The following is a 24,515-nucleotide window of genomic DNA, read 5'->3' as shown; positions in this document are numbered from 1 at the left end:
ATAAAGCACACTGTTTCAATTGCTTGTTTCACATGTCTCTTTCAGTGACAGTAATCAGGACTAATGAATAAGTTTTAATAATGCAACGCATCTTTAGAATTAATTTCTTCCAACCTATCTGGCTTGCGCAAAATGGTAATCATAACATTTCAATTGAAGTTTTCATAGGAAATTTTCGACAAATGTGATATACATATGTAAATGTTTCTATTTTCAAACCATTTCCAAGGCAATGTATGGTCATTTGATTTTATTTAAACCTAGTTTGGTTTGGCTATCATGTTAGGAAATAGTTAAAGACTCGTAAGTGTAATTTTTGATATCCATTACGGATATCAAAAATTAGGTCGAACAAAATTAATAGTGAGATTTTTCGGGACTTAACTATTTGATAAGCTATCAAAAAGTTGTCTCTATTACGAGTAGCTCACCTAATGGTACCAAGAATCGAATTAAAGAGATCTGGAATTCATTTAGTGATATCATAAAAACGAGTTAATGATGCAACTATAACCAAAGAGCTATAGAAATAAATTTATTTATACTTCTTTGCTATAACAAAGTCGGTCTACTTTCCGTTATCCTTAAATTAGATCTATTTAAAATGATATCTTTCATTTTTTTTTGTAATATCAGAAAATACGTTATCGATGGACAGTCATAAAACAAAGAATATCATTTTAATTAATGATATCGAGAAACCGTGAAGAAATTCGATTTTTGGTTATCTTACGGTAGAATTTCAGATAGATCTATTTCCTACTGTAAGTTTAAAAAATGATATTTTATGGATAAAAAATTATCACTAATATCATAAGATAAGTTTGTTATCATAAATTCATTTCTATTTGAATTTGTGATATCAATAAATGAAAAAAAAAATTAACACAATTAATTTCCAATTTAGTAAAGTTAAATATTAATGAGGATTTTCAACATTTGAAGTAAATACCTATTTAAGATAAAATATTTTAGTGAACGATGGCCATAGGATATTTTAGATATCACAACACAGTAAATAGATAGTAGAAAACAGTTGTCTAAAACACCTAGCTAATATGAGAAACATCTTTTCTGAGATTTATAAAGACTGGTCCGAAACTGGTCTTGTTATTCCTTAAATGGGCATGATATTTTGACACGTGATGTTTGTTTGTAAATAAACGTCCACGCTTCCGGGTTTACCTAAAAATAGAAGTTAATATGACGTCACAAAATGGAGGTTCAGTGGAAGTGAAACTTTTAGAAAATAAAATTTAAGTGTTTGAAAGCGTCTTTTACTGGAATGAAAACTGCTTTCAAGGGCGTTATATTTTAGAGATACATCGATTTAATTGTGACAGGATGGCATCACTGAATAATGTACCGAAAGACATCCTCGGTAAGGTTAACTCCAACAGGTGTCCAAAATGGGTGGGGAAATTATGGACTGTTTTAAATTAATGTGTACCTAATTAATTTTAAAGTTGTCATTGCATATTTCAGATGACGCATGAAAGCTGGCAGAAATTTTAATATTTAATGGTCGAGTTGGCATAATGTTGCTGTTGTGTAGAATTTGACAGCAAGACGTTTCGTCCCAAGACATTTCAACCCCAACTTTAGCCTTACTCATATGGCTTATTGGGGTGACTTATTGTATGATCTGATATTTTATAGTTGTCATCCCTCTAAGCCTTACTGTAACTGCATTTTACTGTTAGGAAAACAAAGACGTTAAAAAATCCAAAAAAGTCATAACTTACTGGTCAGACTTTTACTTGCTTTAATAAAATAAACATTAATTAATATTCATGTAGAAACTTCATATGCGTTGGATTTAATCCACAATTTTAAATAAGATATTTAAATCTTCCAAAATATGATGTGATAGGTGCGAGGAGATATCTACCCAGACACCGGTTTCAATAACATCATACTGCCGACACTAAATTACAGAAATAAAACACAAAATATACATTCATAAAATGTCAACGAGGCAAGTTTATGCTTTAATGTCAACATAAATTCATTATCAGAGATGTAATAATTACAAATACTTTCTACATGTTCCAGAAAACGTTCCCAAAGGATATTTTAATTTTGAATTTCCTAACAGAAATATGCAGAACAAATTTGGATGTGACAGAGACAGCGACAGTCAAAAGTTATCACGCTGTCCCGAAACGTCCTATTATTTGGACTACACCAACTTACGCCCAAAACATTTAATGCAGCCTAAAAAATCTTACTGATGCTGAGTGACTGCTTTTTAATTTCTGATATTTGCAGCTGTCTGTTACACTACATAACAAACTGTATGCGTCAGATTAGTTTGACTAATTTCAACCCAGAAAGACAATGTGACCACAAAACATTCCCACCCTAACTCCTTGGACATTTCATCCCCAATTCATACATTTCGAAAAAAAATGTAAACAAGTGAAAGCTGGTTTCTGTGAACTATTTTGATTCAGGTTTTAGGTTGATGTATATATATTGCTTAAATTTTTATTAACAACTGCATGTTAACCATAACAGCCTCGATAGCCTTGTGGTAGAGCGTCCGATTTGAGTGCGAGGGGTCGTGGGTGTGATCCCTGGTCTCGCAATACCAAATACGTGAAAAATGATACCAGTACTTCCCTTTTTTGGCGCTCACCATTAAAAGGGACACTGGCTTCTCTTTTCACGATCATATACCCCAGACATCCCAACTTTTTCTGAATGCCAAGTGGGAGTTTTTGCTTTCCAAAGTGGGAGATTGAGGTGTTCAAGTGGGAGATTTTATACCGCGGTAATAATGTTCATGATAATGAAGCTTTTAACAAATCTAATGATAATATAAACTTATTTGCCCTTATAAAATCACTAGTCTTAAAAAAATTCACTTGTCTATATCTTATTATTCATGCATTTTTAATGTTTTGGAACAATAATACATGAAGCCTTCTGTGCAAAATTAAATAGTTATGGCACTTTAAGCACTATGTCTAAATTCAAAACACCACTGAGAATTAAACCTGCACTTTTATTTCTTTTGTTGGAAAGAAGACTCCCCAGGTGAATTTTACATGGCAAACAGTGCAGCTGTTAGAACTGTAAAAACAAAATGTATATAGCTAAAAGAATAAAAGTTCAAGCAATAGAAAATTTACTGTTTGATTCTCATCCCTGTCAACCAGTATTTAAAACCCCTCGCTCAAATACTTTTATTGATCAAAATCCTGTTATCCAAAATTGAATGGTCGGGTATTGTTACACTTTCGTAGATTTGCCTAAATCTCCAGTTAAAAGGATGTGTTTGACAAATTGTTATGATGCAAAGACAGTTTAACAGCATTTGATAGTAAGTGATATTAAAATTTACCATGACATTTCCTCTTATCAAAATGATTTCAAGAGAAATGTTTTTTAAAACCTAGCAGGTTGACTCGGCGACCATCTACTTTCGATTTCAAAAAGTTACAGAAAAAGGTAAAGCCACTATAATTTCTAATCTAAATTTGATTGAATTTAATTAGATATCTAATGTCTGGATTTTAATTTCAACTGTGACACATTAATCAACCCCTGGCTTTGTTAAATCGTGTAATAAACAATAATCAGCACGGGTAGAATAAGGTGCGAAAATATCCGAAAGCTGTTGTTTACCGACTCCATGGACTCGTCAGTAGTGATACAGTATCAGATAGGTGCAAAGAAGCGGATTATTTCATAATTTTTGTGTGTTTATGTTGTTTTGTTGTTTTTTTTTTAATCGGGAGATTGAGACTTCTGATCAGGGTGATCGGGTTTTACAACCAGAATCGGGAGAAACCCGATCAGATCGGGAGAGTTGGGATGTCTGATACCCTCGTGGCGATGGAGCCCAATTAGTTGGTTGTGTCAAAGAGACATAGAAGAGATTTTATATAGGTGTCCATTGACAAGTTGCATTTTAATGCTTAGACATGCCCAATTATTTGTTGTAGGGAAGTTTGGAATTATAAAATAATTACCACTTACCCAGTTTAGAACCAAATTTAATGGCTACCTTAATTTACTTGTATAATATTTATTCTAATTATTAAAAGATTAAATTTCAGCATGTCTTTTGTGTTGAAGGAAAAACATATTGTCATAATATTTGGGTGATTAATGAGCTTTTTAAAAAAGCTCGACTCTTCAAAGAATAGCTATCCTACTCGCATCGGCGTCACACCTTGGTTTTAAGTTTTTTGTACCAGTCCACATTTTGACAAAACCTTTTAAGATAAAGCTTTGAAACTTGCAATGCTTGTGTACCATCGTCATGTCCAGTTTTAGGCAAGAGTATGTAACTTCATAAAGAATTTTGTTTGAATTATGGCCTCTTTTAACTTATAAGTCTTGTTTAAGTTTTTCGTACCAGTTCATACTTTGTGTAAACTGTTTGACATACATTTTTGTATGGCTTTGAAACTTTTATCACTTGTTTATTATAACAGTCTCTATATGTAGTAAGTCTGTCAACTATTTTGGCTGAATTATGGCCCTTTTTGGACTTGGAAATTGATACAGTTTTCATACAAGTCCATGTTTTGCCCAAACTATTTGACTTGTGGCTTTGAAACTTTGAACACTTGTTTATCATCAAGAATACATAACTCTGTCAACTGTTTTGGCTGAATTATGGCCCTTTTTGGACTTGGAAGTCAGTTAAATTTTTCATACCAGTCCATATTTTGCCTAACTAGTTTGTCATATGGCTTTAAAACTTTGACCACTTAGGCAAGACTACATAACTAAGACAAGGACTTTAGCTCAGTTGACATAGAAATTAGTTTTGCATACCATTCCATATTTTGTCTTAACTGTTTGATATATGGCTTTGAAACTTTGAACACTTGCTTACCATCATGGTCACATATTGCCATATAGTACAAGACTTATCCAGTTCTACAACTACAGGTACATTGTTTGTCTTGTCTATTTTTCTTCTTTTGACCCCATACTTCCATCAGTTCTTCGAATAATCTAGCGCACTGTGTACGTGTGAGGAATTTTACACTGCTACATGTATGGATCAATTTCTCTAGAAAATTTGCTGCAGTTCTTAAATGGTAACATGGTACTAGAAAAAGATGCCATGGGATGCTACCCTATTTGACGAATTTTGCAAATTGGATAGGTGAAGCTATTGTATTGCACTTGTGGGTGCAGTAATAATCCCGATTTGGTCTTAAAGTTTTTGTTTGTATGCAAGAACCTTCAACATAAATTTATGAAAGCACAGAGGATGGGTGCAGGAGGGTGTATCCTTCTGTATTGATTTTTAGCCGAGGTAGAGCTGTTGCACTCACTCATAAATTTGTTGACATTTCCATCCTGATTTGATTAAATTTTGTATGTAATCTGGGATCACAGTAACCACGTGTGGGAATGGATTGAAACTTCACACACTTGTTCACTGTGATGAAATGACATCCATTTTATAGGTTCCATAAATCTGTTTTGCATTTTTACAAAGTTATGCTCTATTTTTGATTTATCAGTTTTGGTTTAAGTTTTTGTATGTAAGCTGGTGTCTAAGTAACCACTTGTGGGAATGGATTGAAACACAGCCATTCTAAAATGTTTGTTGTGATGATCTGACATGCTTAATAAGTTATGTCCTGTCCTCATTGTTTTGGTTCCCATACATCTACCTTTTTAGTTACAAGGCTTTTGAATAGCTGAGTGTTGCTGTTCTCTATCAGCTCTTGTTAAACACTGTTAGACACTGGATTTAAAAAATGAAACAAACAAATAGAGATTTGAACAGATAAAGGAAATTTTGTCCGAATACATTGAATACTTTGAATTTGCTTGTGTTTTACACAAACTGTGTGAAGACATATATATTCAGTTGTATTGTTTCATTGTTTCAGAGAGCATGCGAGGATGTCTTGACAGAAGGGTCAAGTTGTCAATTAAACGACTTGTCAACTACAGTGTGAAAAAAGACAAGCTTGAAAAAAGAGTTTTGGTATGTAGAAAAAAAGGAACTACAATGAATTTGTAAATTTTTATAGTCTCCTGTACAATGTACATTGTATATGGAGGTTATATTAGAGTCACACATGTCTGTTTGTCTGTCCGTATGTTGGTCTGTGATTTCTTTCTAGAGGCATGTCTCCAAAGCAGTTTGATCAAATTTCAAATGTTAACCATGATAATACGAGAAAAAATAGATATGGCTGAAGTCACTACATTTAAGGTCAAGGTCATATTAAATTTTGGAGGTTAAAGGTCAAATAGCTGAACATTGTGTCCACTTCATATCATCTAAACTGTTGCAGAGTGCATAACTTAGGCCAGTAGGTTCCATGACCTATGTCAAAGGGTCTAAGTTCAAGGTTACAGAAGTCAAAGGTGAAATCTTAATATCATGTCTGCCTCATACATATATCTTATAAACATGCTTAAGTGACAAGGCACTCAAATAACCAAGTGTTGCTGACCTCCAACAAGTCCTGATCATGTATAACAATTATGTATCTTTTAACCTTTAGCATGCTAGATAAATTGTCATCTGCTGGAAATGTCGTCTGCTAAAATTGTAAAGTTCATTCAATTTGGTCCAAAATTGGAAGAAATATTGTCAGAGTAGCAAACAGCTTGGAACCTGATCAGACGCCGATTTAATCGGCGTCTGATCTGGTTCCAAGCTGTTTGCAAAGGCTGTGAAATTCGCCTGCAGCAGGCTAAGGGTTAAATAAAGGCTGTATAAACATATTAAACTAAAAAGACCTCTACTTTTGTCTACTCCTAAAAATGGAAAGGTTGTGGTTATGGGATTAGATTTGAAAATGAGTCATATTACATGTAGGTTGGATTAGAGGGGTAATGTACTATTAATGATGCATGAATTGGTATACATGATTGTATAGAAATGAAACTGATGAAAGAAAATCCAGTAGTTTAAAGTATTGTATACAAAGGATAGCTAATACAAAATCTTGGTGAAACATATTTTTTTTCAACAGTTTTATCTTTTATCATGTATAGTCCTTGGACAGCAATTAATTAATCTTTATCTAAAAGTTAAATTTGTTTCATTATCTTTCAGGAGTGATTTTTTTTTTTCACAAAACTTGGTGCAAAAATGTAATTGGTATGTGATTGGAGATGAAATATGTCCGCAAAACATGAAACAAAGACTGTATATACACGAGTTATAAATGCCGAAAAAGCTGTCATTTTCTTTATTTAAAAAAAGATGAATTGATACACCAGTGTCGGGTAAAAAAATGTTAGAATAAAACACCCATTGCTTCCGGCAGTAAGGGGAGGAGCAAAATATTTGAGTTATCCAGAGTTTTGAGTGATCCAAGTACAGAAGAAGTAGCGGAGGAATATATGAACTGCTGTAGATGGCCCAGATGCTTGAGCCTTTGATGCTGTAGCAGTGGTGTTTTACCGTAATAATGTCTTTGAATATTGTTAAAAGGGATTAAGTAACACAGTTTGATAGGCTGCCTTTAACCTTATGTTGATTGATGGAATGATTCAGTTAATCCAGACTTCATTAAAGGGGAAATGCATTCATTCTGTCTGCTGTTTCTTAACTCAGAAGAACTTTCATAAATGACTATTAATGTCAATAGTGCATGATTATACACAGTTTCAGTCTTCTTTGTTTAACAGGGAAATAAATCGGGTTGTTTTAGAATAAGCAGTTAAACAAGAAACTACATTTGAAAAAAGTGCATGCCCCCTCTTACTCCATTTGTTTGAATGGAAGTTGTAACTGATGTTTAATATCAAGGTAAACGTTTGGTCAAATATTTTGTAACCTATATGATATGGATTGGACAGGGGAAAAAACCTATTGACCTCTGACGTCACAGTGTGACCTTGATCTTTGAGCTAGGGGCCTGAGTGTTGCGCATAGCAAGTTGTCTCATTCTTGGAAATATCTGTGCAAACCAAATACTAAAATCCCTTGATGAATGGTAGTGTTATTAACAACACAAGAAAAAAAAACTTATTGAACCTGACCTCCGAGTTTGACCTTTACCTTTAAGTTAGAGATCTGGGTCCTGCGCAAGACACATGATCTCATTCTGAGGAACATTTGTGTCAAGTCATCTTGATGGTTGACAGAACGATTGGCTGGGCAGGAAAAAAAGCCTATTGACCTTTGAACTCTGAGTGTGACCTTTAACTTCGGGCTAGTGGTTTGGGTGTTGCACATGACACATCATCTTATTAGCTCATCTGATTTTTTGAAAAAAAATGATGAGTTATTGTCATCACTTGAGTGGTTGTCGGCGTCGGCGTCGGCGTCTGCGTCGGCGTTGCCTGGTTAAGTTTTATGTTTAGGTCAGCTTTTCTCCTAAACTATCAAAGCTATTGCTTTGAAACTTGGAAGACTTGTTCACCATCATAAGCTGACCCTGTATAGCAAGAAACATAACTCCATCTTGCTTTTTGCAAGATTTATGGCCCCTTTTGTACTTAGAAAATATCAGATTTCTTGGTTAAGTTTTATGTTTAGGTCAACTTTTCTCCTAAACTATCAAAGCTATTGCTTTGAAACTTGGAATACTTGTTCACCATCATAAGCAGACCCTGTACATCAAGAAACATAACTCCATCTTGCTTTTTGCAAGAATTATTGCCCCTTTTGGACTTAGAAAATCAGTTTTCTTGGTTAAGTTTTATGTTTAGGTCAGCTTTTATCCTAAACTATCAAAGCTATTGCTTTAAAACTTGCAACACTTGTTCACCATCATAAGCTGACCTGTACAGCAAGAAACATAACTCCATCCTGCTTTTTGCAAGATTTATGGCCCCTTTTGGACTTAGAAAATATCAGATTTCTTGGTTAAGTTTTATGTTTAGGTCAACTTTTTCTCTTAAACTATCAAAGCTATTGCTTTGAAACTTGCAACACTTGTTCACCATCATAAGCTGACCCTGTATAGCAAGCAACATAACTCCATCCTGCTTTTTGCAATAATTATTGCCCCTTTTGGACTTAGAAAATCATTTTCTTGGTTGAGTATTATGTTTAAGGCAACTTTTCTCATAAACTATCAAAGCTATTGCTTTAAAACTTGCAACAGTTTTTCACAATCATAAGTGGACACTGTACATCAAGAAACATAACTCTGTCCTGCTTTTTGCAAGAATGATGGCCCTTTTTAGACTTAGAAAATCATGGGTAGGACAATATTTCTATTATACAAAAAAAATCAGATGAGCGTCAGCACCCGCAAGGCGGTGCTCTTGTTTTGGGATACATTTGTGTGATTATCTCCCAGTTCAGATTTACAGTTGAACCTGCCATTGTGGCCACCTGTATTAATCAATAACATGCTTTAAACTGCCAGTCTGGTACTCATCCCAAATTGATTTTTCTTCTAAATTTATCTTGTCTTAAGCAGCCATCTGTCTTAAGCATCTGGAGTGTATCACTTCCTTGACTGGTTGCACAATATAGGTTTGACTGTACATTCTGTATTAAAGCCTGACCTAATAGTAAATTCCTTTTATAGTCAAGGTAATTAATTAGTGTCATTATTCATATAAAGTTTCATTTCCTTTGTAAGCATAGTATACATAAGATGGGACTTCCTGTTTGCTTCTTTACTGAAGATTACAAAAATGAGATATTCTAAATAGCCCTGTATGTAAGGAAGTTGATGTAAATTGTAATAAAAATATTTCTACCATGACCAGTTTTCTAAGGCATAGATTATATTTTGTGAGGCCCAATATTTTAGGAGTTTGTCTGACACTTTTTGTTGACTTAACTAGATTTTTATTTCAAATGTTGCTGATCAAGCTTGATAAGAAGTGGTCTTTTTTCAGATACATTCATTATACTGTAGTTGTAAACCATGGCAACTGGTCTCTGTCAGATATGTTCATCATAGATGTAAATCATGAACACTTTAGGTCTCTGTCAAATATGTTCATCATAGATGTAAATCATGAACACTTTAGGTCTCAATCAAATATGTTCATCATAGATGTAAATCATGAACACTTCACGTCTCTATCAAATATGTTCATGATAGATATAAATCATGAACACTTTTAAGTCTCTGTCAGATATGTTCATCGTGGATGTACACCATGAACACTTTAGGTCTCTATCAAATATGTTCATCATAGATGTAAATCATGAACACTTTAGGTCTCTATCAAATATATTCATCATAGATGTAAATCATGAACACTTTAGGTCTCTATCAAATATGTTCATGATAGATGTAAATCATGAACACTTTAGGTCTCTATCAAATATGTTCATCATAGATGTAAATCATGAACACTTTAGGTCTCTATCAAATATGTTCATCATGGATGTAAATCATGAACACTTTAGGTCTCTATCAAATATGTTCATCATAGATGTAAATCATGAACACTTTAGGTCTCTGTCAGATATGTTCATGATAGATGTAAATCATGAACACTAGGTCTCTATCACATATGTTCATCATAAACATAAACCATGAAAACTGTAAGTAAAAAACTGTTCTATAAACAGCCGGATAACATGCTACTAAATTTAAAGTAGACTTATTTGCTTTTGTCAGCCAGGAACCATGTACCTGAATTATAGAAAATGAATTAATAACAAGGAAGACTTTATTGACAAAATTTGTCCACTTTGACTCACTGATAAAAAAGCCATATGTCATCTTAACAAATAATCTTGTATAAATGATACATAGATATAGTACAGGAAGTTTATTAATGTTAATAAATTATTTGGCCTAGTAAACTAACAGTTTGGAGTGGAGAGGGGTCACTTATCATGGTGGCCTGTATATATAATTGACATTGATATCAATCATAAATCAGAGCTATAGGGACACACTGTCTACAAGATTATCCTTCAAGTTTATACTCTCAGTATCACAACTTTATGCGTGTAAACTGATTTTAAATTTTCTTAGTGCTAGCTCCTCAGTATGGAAAGGGTAGGGATGGGGAACTACATAAAAAGGAAGCCCATTTCTCTTAAAACTATCATGGGTAGGGATGGGGAACTACATAAAAAGGGAGCCCATTTCTCTTAAAACTATCATTTAAGAATTAACATAAAGGTGAACATCAGTCCTGCATTGAAATCTTATATTTGTCATCCCATAGTAGAAAACAGTGCCAGAAATCACTCAAAAGAATTCAACTCTTGCACATTTTTACTAAATCACCTGTTTTTTTCCCTACTTGTTTTTACTGTAAAATCAAAGGCTTGGGTTAAGTAGGGGAAATAGATTTTTGAGTTTGAGATTTGATTGTAGAAGTTTGTGCTTTGGCATATTTGCTTTTATTTTCACTATGAAATGTTCTATATCCTTAGGACGGCCAGCACATATTTATGCAATCCCGCCAGGTATATATATGTTTTTGACAACACAGAAAATGATGTCACTCAACCGTCAGCTATTTCTGGAAGTAAAGAAAATGAAAGTAGAAATGCTAAACTTGAAAACGAAAGCCGTATTTTGATTTGTAGATTGTCAGGGGTCACGCTCAGGGGTCACCCCGTCTAAATGTATGCACGTGGACTTCTTTTTTTCTTTTTTTTTTTTTTTTTTTTTTTTGCTATTGGGGAGTCAATTTTCAGCACTTTCTGACGAATTGAAATTACCTGGGCTTTAGTACGGCATGTCAGCTTTTCATCTACGAATGGGATAAACACAAATTCCACAGGGGTCCGTAACAGACCAAGGGTACATTGATAATTTTGGAACTTCATCAAATCACTCAAAAGGTCGTTTTTGATGTCGTCTGAGAGTTTCAGTATACGCCTCGGATGTAAGATATAACCGTATTTGAGAGCTGCAGACCTAGATATTTCAGAAATATTTTCAAAATAAATTTCGTGTAATAAATGTTGATTCTACAGAAGCTTGAAAGGGCCATCAGACGCTAATACGTTTTATTACGTTAAGGCTGCGGAAAGGATATCATATATAGCAATCTGTATCAGGACTACAGTGTATTTCTGTTTATTTTTTTTTCAGTACAGTAACATGGATTGCAAATAATTGAATGTTTTCTGCTTTCAGGCTCTCTGGGCACATGTGTAGCAAATAATTGAATATGTTCTGCTTTCAGGCATTCTCAGCACACAGACTGTACATGTTTACAGCCAAGTCAGCAAAGGATGTAAAGGTAAAATACCTGGATAAATAAACAAACATAGTTTTGTATTCAGACATGGGTGATGTTACCTAGGAAATAGGAACTGTTGTTGCTTTGATAAAATTGAAGTATTCGTTAGTCTATAAAAAGCAATTTGGGTGAGGATTTCTTTAAAATTTTAAATGTTGTTTGAATAGAACCTGGTTTATCCAGGTAAATTTGAATTAATAAAATTTCTCAGGGTAAGACACTTCATAACTGCATATGTCTGGTCTGATGACTGAAATAGTGTTTGACGACTTTGCTGGAATTTGAATCTTTTAAGATATGGAACATTGCTGAAAGCTGGTGTAGTAATAAAATTCCTAAACTTTTCTTGTCAATATTTCAGAAAGAGCTTGACTTCCACTATCTTGACATCAAATCCATAGAGAGTAAGAGACCAAATCAAGTAAGTCCACTATTCCATTTTATGTAAGTCCTGTTTTTCACTTAGGGCAGAGAAATTTTGTATATCCATGAAGTTATGTTATGGATGTGACCAATGCTTAATGACATATAAGTGTAGACAATATTTTCAAAAGTCTTTTTTTTCTTCCATCACTGGATTTTGTTTGGAAGTTGTAATTTACTAGTGGGGAACAGAAGACTTACCAAGCAAAACAAACGGTTTCCTAAATTACTGAATCAGTGTCAGATGTGCTTGACATTGTAAAATCTAAGTTGTATTCAGATGATGTGCTTCAGATTGATTTTCAAGAAGTTTGAAAGAAGTCCAGAGCAAAGTGTTTACTTGAAATGATTTTAAGATACATTTACAATGTTGTTTAAGAGGCAGAGCCAATACCGGTAGTCATCACTTTTCAAGACTAAAGATTACAAATTTTAGTTTGCAGTTGTATTGATGGAATATTGGTTGTAATTTGTATTGCATCTGCTAAGAATGAAGTAGAGTGTTTTAAGATTTTCATTCTTTATTAAGGCATTTTGAGGAAGTGTTGTATTTTCAAGTGTTGAATTTTCAAGTGTTGAACTCACTTAAAGTCTAGCTTTATAAAACATTGGTGAATACGGATTTTTGATGAGACATTTTTTTCCCTTTCACAATTTGATGAAAGGAAATATATTTTTAAGTCCTATAACCTGGAGCTCTTGATTCCTGTGAAGATTTCCCCTATGTGGTTCTGGGACAGTCTGTGTATGAAAAGAATTGGAACCACTGTCTTACCCTTGCATGATTGTAAGAGGTGACCAATAGGGTATGAACACTTGGTTTTGCTGTATCTCTTTGATTCCAGCAGGTATAAAAGTTTTGATTCCATACCTCATGTTTTCATTTCGATGTAAATGGATGTGAAATCAAAATATTTAGTCCTGTTTGACACCATATATTCTATACCATGTTGGTGCGCCGTAAAACCCAAAAGAAAACAAAAATTCTGTGGAGATTTTGTCAGTTACTTCTGGAGAACAGATCAGAACTGGTACAGAGTACAGTAGTACTGCCCATGCAGAAATAAATCCTGGTGGCCTGGATATCCCAGGTAAATCCTGAGATATCCTGGGATATCCTATGTGGTATTTTAAGAGCTCAGCTTAAGACAGGAAAAGCCAGGACCAGAATAAAAGAAGACAGGATAAGGCAAGACAATCCAGGACTTATATAAATTGATTGAGGAACAGGCAGGACAAGCCAGGACTTCTTCAAATAAGATTCAATAAGCTGTAACAAATGTAAATCATAATTTTCTTTATGCAGGAAATCCAAGGATATCCTGAGAAATCCTGCATCAAGAAAGGAACCAATGAAAATGAAGGCTTCTGACGCTGTTATACATGTGCCAAAAAAATATTCCCCCTTTTTCTGTTTGTTTTTCTGTGATTATTGCAAATTCTGTTGGCTAAAGAATGGTCAAATTCACTCTTGTACTGTATATATTTATATCAATAACATTCTAGATATTCCCTTCAGTAACTATATTGTACTCAAGAAAATTGCTCATGAATACCAAAAATTTGAATGTAAACAGGAAGTGCTTTGTTCATGTTGTTGCTGGCACATGGAATGGAGCAAAATATTTTAACTGGAATCTCTAAAAATGCTTAAGTTTAAGAAGGATATCAGGTAAGAACATTAAACTTTTTAATTTTAAATGTAATTCAAACCTGTAATGTCACAGGACCAGAAAAAAATTATAGACTAAAATACCATCTTTATTCCCCTCAGTGTCTTAATTAAACTTTTACCTGGTCATAGGTATTTTTTGTTCAGGTATATGTGAAGGATAGATAATTATGCTTCTGTAACAAGAGTTTATCTAATACTTGTATATATTTTAGGTGATTGTTATATAAATAGATCTGAACCACTGACTTAATTACATGGGTACCTAAATATAATGAGGGACAGGCTGAAGCTGGTCAGGCAAAGGCTGATCACATTCAGCAGTTGATGAGAATGAAAAGAGATGTTGAAAAATTATGCTAATTTGAAAAAACAAAAAAAACAAAAAAAAACAACAAAAAAACAATACAACCTGTCAAATATGATCATATTTAAGTATAAAAATAACATTTAACATTTGACATTTTTTATTACATTAATTTTTGTTTATACAGTTGTCAGTGTTTGTGAGATACCTATTATATGAATTCCCCCAAAAAGGAAGAAAAACTTACAACTTGTGTTTGTCTTTAGGGTCTCATTTCAGTCTAATAATAATAATCTTAAAGCTACAAAAAGTTAATTCTTTCCAAATGAGACACAATGATTGATTATTTCTAACAATTATTTTAAGGTAAAGTCCTGCACCCAGGATAACCTTGGATGTCCTGGCCCCAGGATTCATTCTACTTGCCAAGAAATCCCAGGATATCCTGGCCCCAGGACACTACCATCCTGGCTTCCTGGGATTTCCTGGTCCTGGTACTCCATCTACATCCCAGGAAATTCCAGGATATCCTGGCCCCAGGACACTTTTTTCATTCTTGGCTTCCAAGGATATCCTGGGATTTCCTGGAACTCAAAATGTTATTTTCTACACCCTGGCATTTCCTGCTTATACAGGATTGTCCAGGAATGTGCAGGAATAAATCCTGTTCCAATAACCGGCATGAAAAATCTTGAGATATCCCAGGATATCCCAGGAAAATGGCAGGAATTTCTCCTGAGATAACCTGAGATATCCCAGGATAATCCAAGGATTTCCTGGCCTGTTTTCGCACGGGCGGTGCTGTAACATTTTAGTACTGTTGAAAAATTTACCCTTATGCCAATCAAACAAATCAGTGTTGTTTTTTCAGCTTGTGATCACCACCTCCTTAATGAACAATAAATCATTCACATTCACCACATTGGAGGCTGATACAGATGAGGTAGATCATATCATCACCCACATCGGAACTTCCCTGCAAACTGTCTTCCATGCATACCCTCTAAAGTAAGTAATCTTTGGGATTCAGTTGGATTCCTTTTACATTAAGTTGAATATTTTATAAGTAGCTGTACTGGTAAGTGTTATTTTGTAATTCATTTGTTAACTGTAATATACAATTATTAAATGCAATGGTGGGCCTAAAGTGGTTATTGACACAGAGCTGAATCTGTATTTGCACAAGGGCACAGACTGAGTGCCAGTTTAGGTTTAGGAGTACTAATAATTATGTAAGGAATGTCACTGCAGTTTGATGAGTTATTTATTGTATACCTTAAGACAATAAAGATAACTTGATTGTATGAATCAATTTAAAAATATCAACGTAAACAAATTTTTAATTGTGACAACGCCGTAAAATGATGTCACACATGATGTCACTCATCCATGATAGGACAATAAGAGGTTGTAGTGCCCGCTTCTGGTTCTAACGCATTCTTTCAGTTATTTGGCCTGGGTTACAGAATTTTCTCCTATGCAGTTTTGATGGTATTTATAAGAACTACGTTTTAGAGAGCCCTAGTATTGGAGCTGAAGATATTTTCTGAAAATATATAATGTTGTTAATTAGTTGATTTGGTATTAGCTTTATTATTTGGCCGAGGACAGCACATGTATAAAGGTATTTTGTTTTTACACTGACTTTAAAGAAATAAAAAATTACTATGTAAATCTAGGAATTTATCATGCTCGCTGATTGATGCTGTTCTAGGCTAGAAGACATAAAAATTGCAGAATTAATTCACATGTAATGATTTGTTTTATCAGTTTATTATAATAATGATTTGAATTTTAATCATTTACAGAAGGTTGATAAAAACCATTGAAGTTCAGCCACCATCTCGACTGAATCTAATGAATGATTTGATACGAACCATTGAACAAAAGGAAACGGGACCATGTGGAGGGTTTACCCTCATGTATTCATGTATGTGTGAATTCCATTACCTGCCATACAGAGATGAAGTGGCTTGGGTAAGTAAAATTTTCTTAAAGGTTAATTAGTAGTTCTGTATATTCTAGTATATTCCTCAGGACAACTTTAATTCAGGATAAAAATTACTATTATATGGCAGGTGTATTAATCAGTTGTTAAAACACACAAACATTATTACTAGTTATACCATTAAATACAAAGTTTATTGGGACTGTGTTGGAGTCACACATGTCCATTTGTGCATCATGTCTGCTCCATGTGTTCTTATTGGCTTTAAAGATTTTCATTAAACCAGCATCCATTTTTAACCTCATCAAGATGATATGCAGAGCATATAACCCAGTTCACTAGGTTCAAGGATAAGCTCACATTGGAGGTTGAAGGTCAGATAGCTTAACCTTCTGACTGCTCCATATCTTCCTCCATATCTTCTAAACCTCTAAGAAGATTTTCATAAAACTAGCACCAGTTACTTGCTTTATCAAGATAATATGCAGAGCTCACCACCCTGGTCACATGTCTCACACTTGAAGGTCAAATAGCTTAACTTTGTGTCTGCTTCATATTGTCTGAACCACTCGTAAGACTTCCATAAAACTAACATCAGTTGTTTACCTCACCAACACCACTAGCATAGTGCACAACCCAGGTCACTAGATCCTAGGTCAAGGCCACACATGAAGGTCACAGATCAAATAGCTTAAATTCGTGTTTACACCATATATTCTTTAGTGCTAATATTTCGAACTTACACCAATTGTTAACCTCATTAAGACATTAACCTCATTAAGACAACATACAGAGCACACAACCCAAATCACTAGGTCCAAGGTCAAGGTCATGCCTGAAGGTCAAAGATCATAATCCCAAAAATTTTACTTTCCCAGTATCAAAGTGGTGTTTGGGGTATTAATCACCTTAAGTGATAGCTAGCAGACCATAATAGCTGTGTTGTATATCTGACTGAGAAAATGCTTTCAGTTTCCTTCATTTCTACTGTGTACACATAAAGATTTATGCTAATTTTGTACACATGGCTCTGTTACCTTTTTACATATACAGTGTTAATTTTGTGCACATATACATCTGCGTTAAGTTTGTACACATATAGATCTGTGTTAACTTTGTACACTTAGAGATCTGTGTTAACTTTGTACACATACAGATGTATGTTAAACTTAAACTTTAAAGAAGAGATCTCTAATTTTCCTGGAAGAGTGGTAAGTTTTACCAAAAATGCTGCAATTTAGGATATGAATGTTAACATTTCACCTGAAAGGTACTAGAAAACATGTGTCAAGACTTAAGAAACATATCTTTGCCTTTTAGCACCCTGAACCAGGATTGTGAACATTGTTGTTAGGGCTTTCGGTAGGTTCTGAAACTCAAGAGTCATTGACTCTTCAGCCTAAATTTTCAAGGGTCAAAATCAGATTTTCAAGAGTCAAGATTAGCTTTTCAGGGGTTAAGCTACATGTATACTGTTATTAATGCAACTCCCACAGACTTTATCTAAAACTAGTACTTAGTTGTAACAGATTTTCTTAATCAATTCATATTTTAGTTGTCTTATTTTGCACATTGCCTAAAAGTGGGTGGGGTTTAGTGCTTTGCATGCTTTTATTATCAGCAAATTCTTCTAAATAAGAGTCGCTTTGGCACCAGTGATCATATTTTTCGTAAATGCAGACATTTTTTGGCTTTTTATTCAGATTGTACTAGAAAAATCTTGTTAGAAATGATAAAAATGTCCTAAAATGGCATCTCGAAAACGAGTGACAATTACGGAAAATGAAAGTAACATTTAAAATTCTTGAAAAATAACTGTTTTAAATTTCATTTTCTCATCATACCATGCATAATTTCTGCTTATTTAATTTGTTTTGGCCCAAACAAAGCCTCAGCAATGATAATAAATTTACTATAGAAACAGAGAAAAATATCAAACAGGGAGCGCCACGCACCAAAAGCGCAGCCTCCTCAAAACGAACCCCCCAGCACGCTATAGACTATGACGGCCGACTGGCTCATTAAATTATCGTATCGAGCACACAAAATAATTAACAAGTGGTACAAACACGATAATCTAAGGCTGCATTGTTTATCAATTACAAACCGCGAGATAATCACATGTCATTTGGCGCGTGGCGTGGCTGACATCTGTCGGTAGCTAATTAACATACTATGCTCAGCCTACTGCCATATTTCCGCTATTGCCGGCGAACAGTATTGAAATTCACTGGGATTTTGATTGGCAGGGGGCAGAACCGTCGAACTTGAGACGCATCAAAGTAAATTTCCGCAAGTCAAGCTGACGCACGTGGCGTAATTTATGCGGGTCAAATATGAGTTTTTCTCGATTTTCGCGGGTCAAAACCCGGGACCTTGGGTCAACCGAACGCCCTAGTTGTTTTAGTACAGTATTTTCTGTGCTTAGTTGTACAGCATGTAATCTTATAGACCTGAGGTATATATAGATTATTCAAGGAAAACCTAATTTCTCCATTGCAGGATGTTGACACAATATACTTGTCACAGGACTCCAGAGAATTATGCCTTAGAGATTTTGACCATTTGAAAGAAAGGTACACTTGTTACTTGAGCATGTTTAACTCAAACTCTTAGAAACACATTTTTAGCTCGACTATTCGAAGAATAGTCTAGCTATTCTACTCACCCTGGCGTCGGCGTCGGCGTCGGCGTCACACCTTGGTTAAGTTTTTGCATGCAAGTACATACAGCTATCATTTAAAGGCATATAGCTTTGAAACTTATTTATTCTTTTTCTAGGTCAATTACCTACCTCTCTGGGTCAAGTCCCATAACTCTGACATGTATTTTGAGCAAATTATGCCCCCTTTTGGACTTAGAAAATTTTGGTTAAAGTTTTACATGCAAGTTACTATCTCCAAAACTAATGCAGATATTGAATTGAAACTTCACATGTGTCTTCGGGGTTATAAAACTAGTTGATAGCACCAAGTCCCATAACTCTGACCTTCATTTTGGCCAAATTATGCCCCCTTTTGGACTTAGAAAATTCTGGTTAAAGTTTTGCGTGCAAGTACATACAGCTATTACTAAAAGGCATATAGATTTGAAACTTATTTTTTCTTTTTCTAGATCAATTACCTACCTCACTGGGTCAAGTCCCATAACTCTGACATGTATTTTGAGCAAATTATGCCCCCTTTTGGACTTAGAAAATTCTGGTTAAAGTTTTACATGCAAGTTACTATCTCCAAAACTAATGCAGATATTGAATTGAAACTTCACATGTGTCTTTGGGGTTATAAAACTAGTTGATAGCACCAAGTCCCATAACTCTGACCTTCATTTTGGCCAAATTATGCCCCTTTTGGACTTAGAAAATTCTGGTTAAAGTTTTGCGTGGAAGTACATACAGCTATTACTAAAAGGCATATAGATTTGAAACTTAATTTTTCTTTTTCTAGATCAATTACCTTCCTCACTGGGTCAAGCCCCATAACTCTGACATGTATTTTGGCCAAATTATGCCCCCTTTTGGACTTAGAAAATTCTGGTTAAAGTTTTGCGTGCAAGTACATACAGCTATTACTAAAAGGCATATAGATTTGAAACTTATTTTTTCTTTTTCTAGGTCAATTACCTACCTCACTGGGTCAAGTCCCATAACTCTGACATGTATTTTGGGCAAATTATACCCCCTTTTGGACTTAGAAAATTCTGGTTAAAGTTTTACATGCAAGTAACTATCTCCAAAACTACTACAGATATTAAATTGAAACTTCACATATGTCTTCGGGGTTATAAAACTAGTTGATAGCACCAAGTCCCATAACTCTGACATGTATTTTGGGCAAATTATGCCCCCTTTTGGACTTAGAAAATCCTGGTTAAAGTTTTGCGTGCAAGTACATACAGCTATTACCAAAAGGCATATAGCTTTGAAACTTATTTATTCTTTTTCAAGGTCAATTACCAACCTCACTGGGTCAAGTTCCATAACTCTTAACATGTATTTTGAGCAAATTATGCCCCCTTTTGGACTTAGAAAATTCTGGTTAAAGTTTAACATGCAAGTTACTATCCCCAAAACTAATGCAGATATTGAATTGAAACTTAACATGTTTCTTCGGGTTATAAAACTAGTTGATAACATCAAGTCCCATAACTCTGATATGTATTTTAGTCAAATTATGTCCCCTTTCGAACTTAAAACTCTTTTGATATTTAACATTTTGGGTAATAATTTCCTGCTTCTGTGACAATATTTCGAATAGTCGAGCTTGGCTGTCTTACGGACAGCTCTTGTTATATTAACTTATTAAAACAGTAGTTATTGATCGCGATCATTTTGAATAGGACAAGTATATGTGCGCTGGGGAAAATATTTCATGATGGACCTGTGAATTCTTTACTTGTGGGTGAAACAAGTCTCATAAGCGTAAATACGACTAGCTTCTACTGATTATAAAACATACCGTACGATTTGTTGTGAATTAACTGTTGTTGTACTTTTAGTAGTTCAGCCGCCACCCTTGTTTAAGAGCGACATTTAAAAAACACATTTTTTTCATCCTCAAGTAATAAGTAAGTAGACTTGCCCAGTTTAATCAATCCAGACGCATACATAGAGCGCTTACTTCACCCGATTTACATTCGGAACATTTTCACGCGTTTCGGGCTTTACCGTAACAAGAAGGAAAGAAAATGTTTTTCGAAAAAGGCAACATTAGGACTGCATGTAAAGTATATGCGGTTGCTGCTACATACGACCCCGACATAATTCATATTAATTATCTAAAAGAAACTAAGACTTTTACCTTCAAGAAAGCTTGATTTTATCATTTTTCTCAAATTTAACAGGTTAATCCATAAAACTGTCCCAGAATGCAAAAAATGAAGTGCTAAGTTTCAAAATTTCCGGGGTGGGGGGGGGGGGGGTAGCAGGGCATCGGACCCCCTCTGAGAAAATTGGCTGTGTCCGTGCATAGTCACTATACCTGTCCAGTACTGGACATTATGGTAAACGCTTCTTTCCTGCACAAATGACAGTTTCGCAACTTCTGTCCGGTTTGTACAAATTTCTGGCTGCGACAAACCATTTGACTTGTAAGTTATACTTGACTAGTATTTTAGATGTTTCAACAATTAAAAAATAATATATAGCAGAACCATGGTTTTTATTAGCTCCCCTGAACTATAGGTGGATGGTCCTGCATCAGTAGCCCGGCGTCCATTGTTCTTCATCAACATTTTTACTTCTACTCTGAAATTACTGCCAGAATTACACGTAGCTTGGTCAGAAGTATTCATGTAAGGTCATTTACCTCAGTTCCTCAAATGTGTCTGCTTGGTCCGTTTTAGGGGCTGCTTTTGGTGCAGTTTCATTCTATCTCTGTTATTAATAGGTAGACTTGGATTCAAGTTTGAAATAGTAGTTCCACATTATCACCCACACCAAATGACACTAGGTCCATAACTCTTTTTTTCATGAATTATGCCCCCTTTTAACTTAGAACTTTAGGTTAATTTTGATGCATTTCACTTTATCTCTGTTATTACAGAAGGGATAATCCGATTTGATTCAAACTGTTCCACATCATCACCCATATCATTTGACACAAGGGCCAATATTTTATTAATTATCCCCCTTTTTACTTAGATTTTCAGGTTTAAAGTTTTAATGCATTTTACCTCTATCCTTGTTATTACCAAATGGTTTAGCCTCAAACTTAAAAAAAGTTTTACCACATCATCCCTGGCATCATGTAACACAAGGGCCATCACATTTGCAACAGTATTTCATGAATTATGACCCCTTTTTACTTACTAATTCAGGTTCATTTTGATGCACTTTCATTACATCTTTGTTATTACTGAATGAATTTGAATCATCCTCATCATATGGCACAAGGTCCATAACTTTTGCGCAAATATTTCATGAATTATGTCACCCTTTTACTTAGAATTTTAGTTTAATTTTGATGCTTTTTCACCATAATCTATATTTACTGAATGGATTTGATTCAAACTTAAAACAGTTGTTCAGCATCATCACCCACATCAGATAATACAAGATACAAGAATTTCAGGTTCCAGTTTTGATGCACTTTTGCTCTGTCTCAGTTATTATGTCTCCCCCCACTGGTGGAGACATATTGTTTTTGCCCTGTCTGTCCGTCCTTCACACTTCATTTCTGATCAATAACTGGAGAACCATTTGACCTAGAACCTTCAAACTTCATATTGTGGCAGGGCTTATGGAGTAGCGACCCCTATTGTTTTTGGGGTCACTACATCAAAGGTCAAGGTCACAGGGGCCTGAACATGGAAAACCATTTCTGATCAATAACTTGAGAACCACTTGACCCAGAATGTTGAAACTTCATAGGATGATTGGAAATGCAATGTAGATGACCCCTATTGATTTTAGGGTCACCCTGATAAAGGTCAAGGTCACAGGGGCCTGAACATGGAAAACCATTTCCGATCAATAACTTGAGAACCACTTGACCCAGAATGTTGAAACTTCATAGGATGATTGGAAATGCAAAGAAGATGACCCCTATTGATTTTAGGGTCACTCTGATAAAGGTCAAGGTCACAGGGGCCTGAACATGGAAAACCATTTCCGATCAATAACTTGAGAACCACTTGACCCAGAATGTTTAACTTCATAGGATGATTGGACATGCAATGTAGATGACCCCTATTGATTTTGGGGTCACCCTGTTAAAGGTCAAGGTCACAGGGGCCTGAACATAGAAAACCTTTTCCGATCAATAACTTGAGAACCACTTGACCCATAATGTTTAAACTTCGTAGGATGATTGGACATGCAATGTAGATGACCCCTAATTGATTTTAGGATCACTCTGTTAAAGGTCAAGGTTACAGGAGCCTGAACATGGAAAACCATTTCAGATTAATAACTTGAGAACTACTTGACCCAGAATGTTGAAACTTTATAGAATGATTGAACATGCAGAGTAGATGACCCCTATTGATTTTGGGGTCACCCTGTTAAAGGTCAAGGTCACAGGGGCCTGAACATGATAAACCATTTCTGATCAATAACTTGAGAACCACTTGACCCAGAATGTTGAAACTTAATAGGATGATTGGACATGCAGAGTAGATGATCCCTACTGAATTTGGGGTCACTCGACCAAAGATCAAGGTCATAGGGGACTGAACATGGAAAACCATTTCCAATTTGTAACTTGAGAACCACTAGGCCCACAATGTTGAAACTTAGTTGGATGATTGGACATGCCAAGTAGATGATCCCTATTGCAGCCAACTGTCTCTTTGACTTTCGCTCCTTTCCCCTATTGACTTTTTGCCTATATGACTATGCATTGGGGGGACATACGCTTTTCTACAAAAGCATCTTTTAATTACTGAATAGATTTAATTCAAACTTGAAATAGTTGTTCAACATTATTAGCGACATGATAAGACACATGATGCATATTTTTGCAGAAATTTTCTATATATGAATATGTCCCTTTTATACTTATTTAATGTTTGATACTCCTTATCTCTGTTATTATGAAAACATTTGACACAGACTTGAGCTATTGTCCAATATCTTTATCCACATTGGAGTCATTAAACACTCCAGTGACAGCTCCAGCTTCCTGAGATGTGCCCTGTTTCACTATCCGGCATCAAAATAGTCGAGCGCACTGTCTCCTGTGACAGCTCTTGTTTCTGTTCTGGTATACAATATAGTTTATGTCAGTCCAACAGAAATCTGTGTATTGGTTACTGGCCAAATTGCAAGAAGTCATTATGCAATAATTGTGTGCCGTAGGTGGAAACAGTTGAAATGATAAAGTGCCATTTGATATAGAGCATTAACACAACCCAAAAGAAATAAAAAAAATAAAGTGTGTTTTATCCATTGCAGAGATTTGGTACCAATTGTGTCGGCACTGGTTCACAATACATGGTTTACCAGTCTGAATGCAAACAATGTGAAACTGGTAAGTCCTTATGCACTGGCACATTTATCATACAGTTAAACAAGGAAGTTGAAAGTTATCACAGGGACTATT

At 34.9% G+C, this 24,515-nt stretch overlaps 1 protein-coding gene across 1 annotated transcript; it reads left to right on the top strand.

The window, feature by feature from the left end:
- The first annotated feature begins 1,187 nt into the window (after positions 1–1,187).
- LOC128557561 (F-actin-uncapping protein LRRC16A-like) lies at positions 1,188–24,515 on the top strand. The gene is made up of 8 exons (XM_053545007.1): positions 1,188–1,381; positions 5,871–5,968; positions 12,067–12,123; positions 12,485–12,544; positions 15,397–15,533; positions 16,334–16,502; positions 18,976–19,049; positions 24,368–24,515. The coding sequence occupies exons 1-8, from the start codon at positions 1,345–1,347 to the stop codon at positions 24,480–24,482; spliced, it is 747 nt and encodes a 248-aa protein (XP_053400982.1). The 5' UTR covers positions 1,188–1,344; the 3' UTR covers positions 24,483–24,515.

The sequence above is a fragment of the Mercenaria mercenaria genome, chromosome 6 (assembly GCF_021730395.1).
Source record: "Mercenaria mercenaria strain notata chromosome 6, MADL_Memer_1, whole genome shotgun sequence".
Lineage (NCBI taxonomy): Eukaryota > Metazoa > Mollusca > Bivalvia > Venerida > Veneridae > Mercenaria > Mercenaria mercenaria.
Note: the sequence above shows the minus strand (reverse complement) of the source record. Positions and strands in the feature narration are given on the sequence as shown.

Excerpts from the sequence above, each read along its gene's own strand:
- LOC128557561 (XM_053545007.1), top strand. The coding sequence starts at position 1,345 with ATGGCATCACTGAATAATGTACCGAAAGACATCCTCG. Across the intron at positions 5,969-12,066 it reads AGCTTGAAAAAAGAGTTTTG|GCATTCTCAGCACACAGACT; the intron begins GTATGTAGAAAA and ends TTCTGCTTTCAG. Across the intron at positions 19,050-24,367 it reads TTTGACCATTTGAAAGAAAG|AGATTTGGTACCAATTGTGT; the intron begins GTACACTTGTTA and ends TATCCATTGCAG.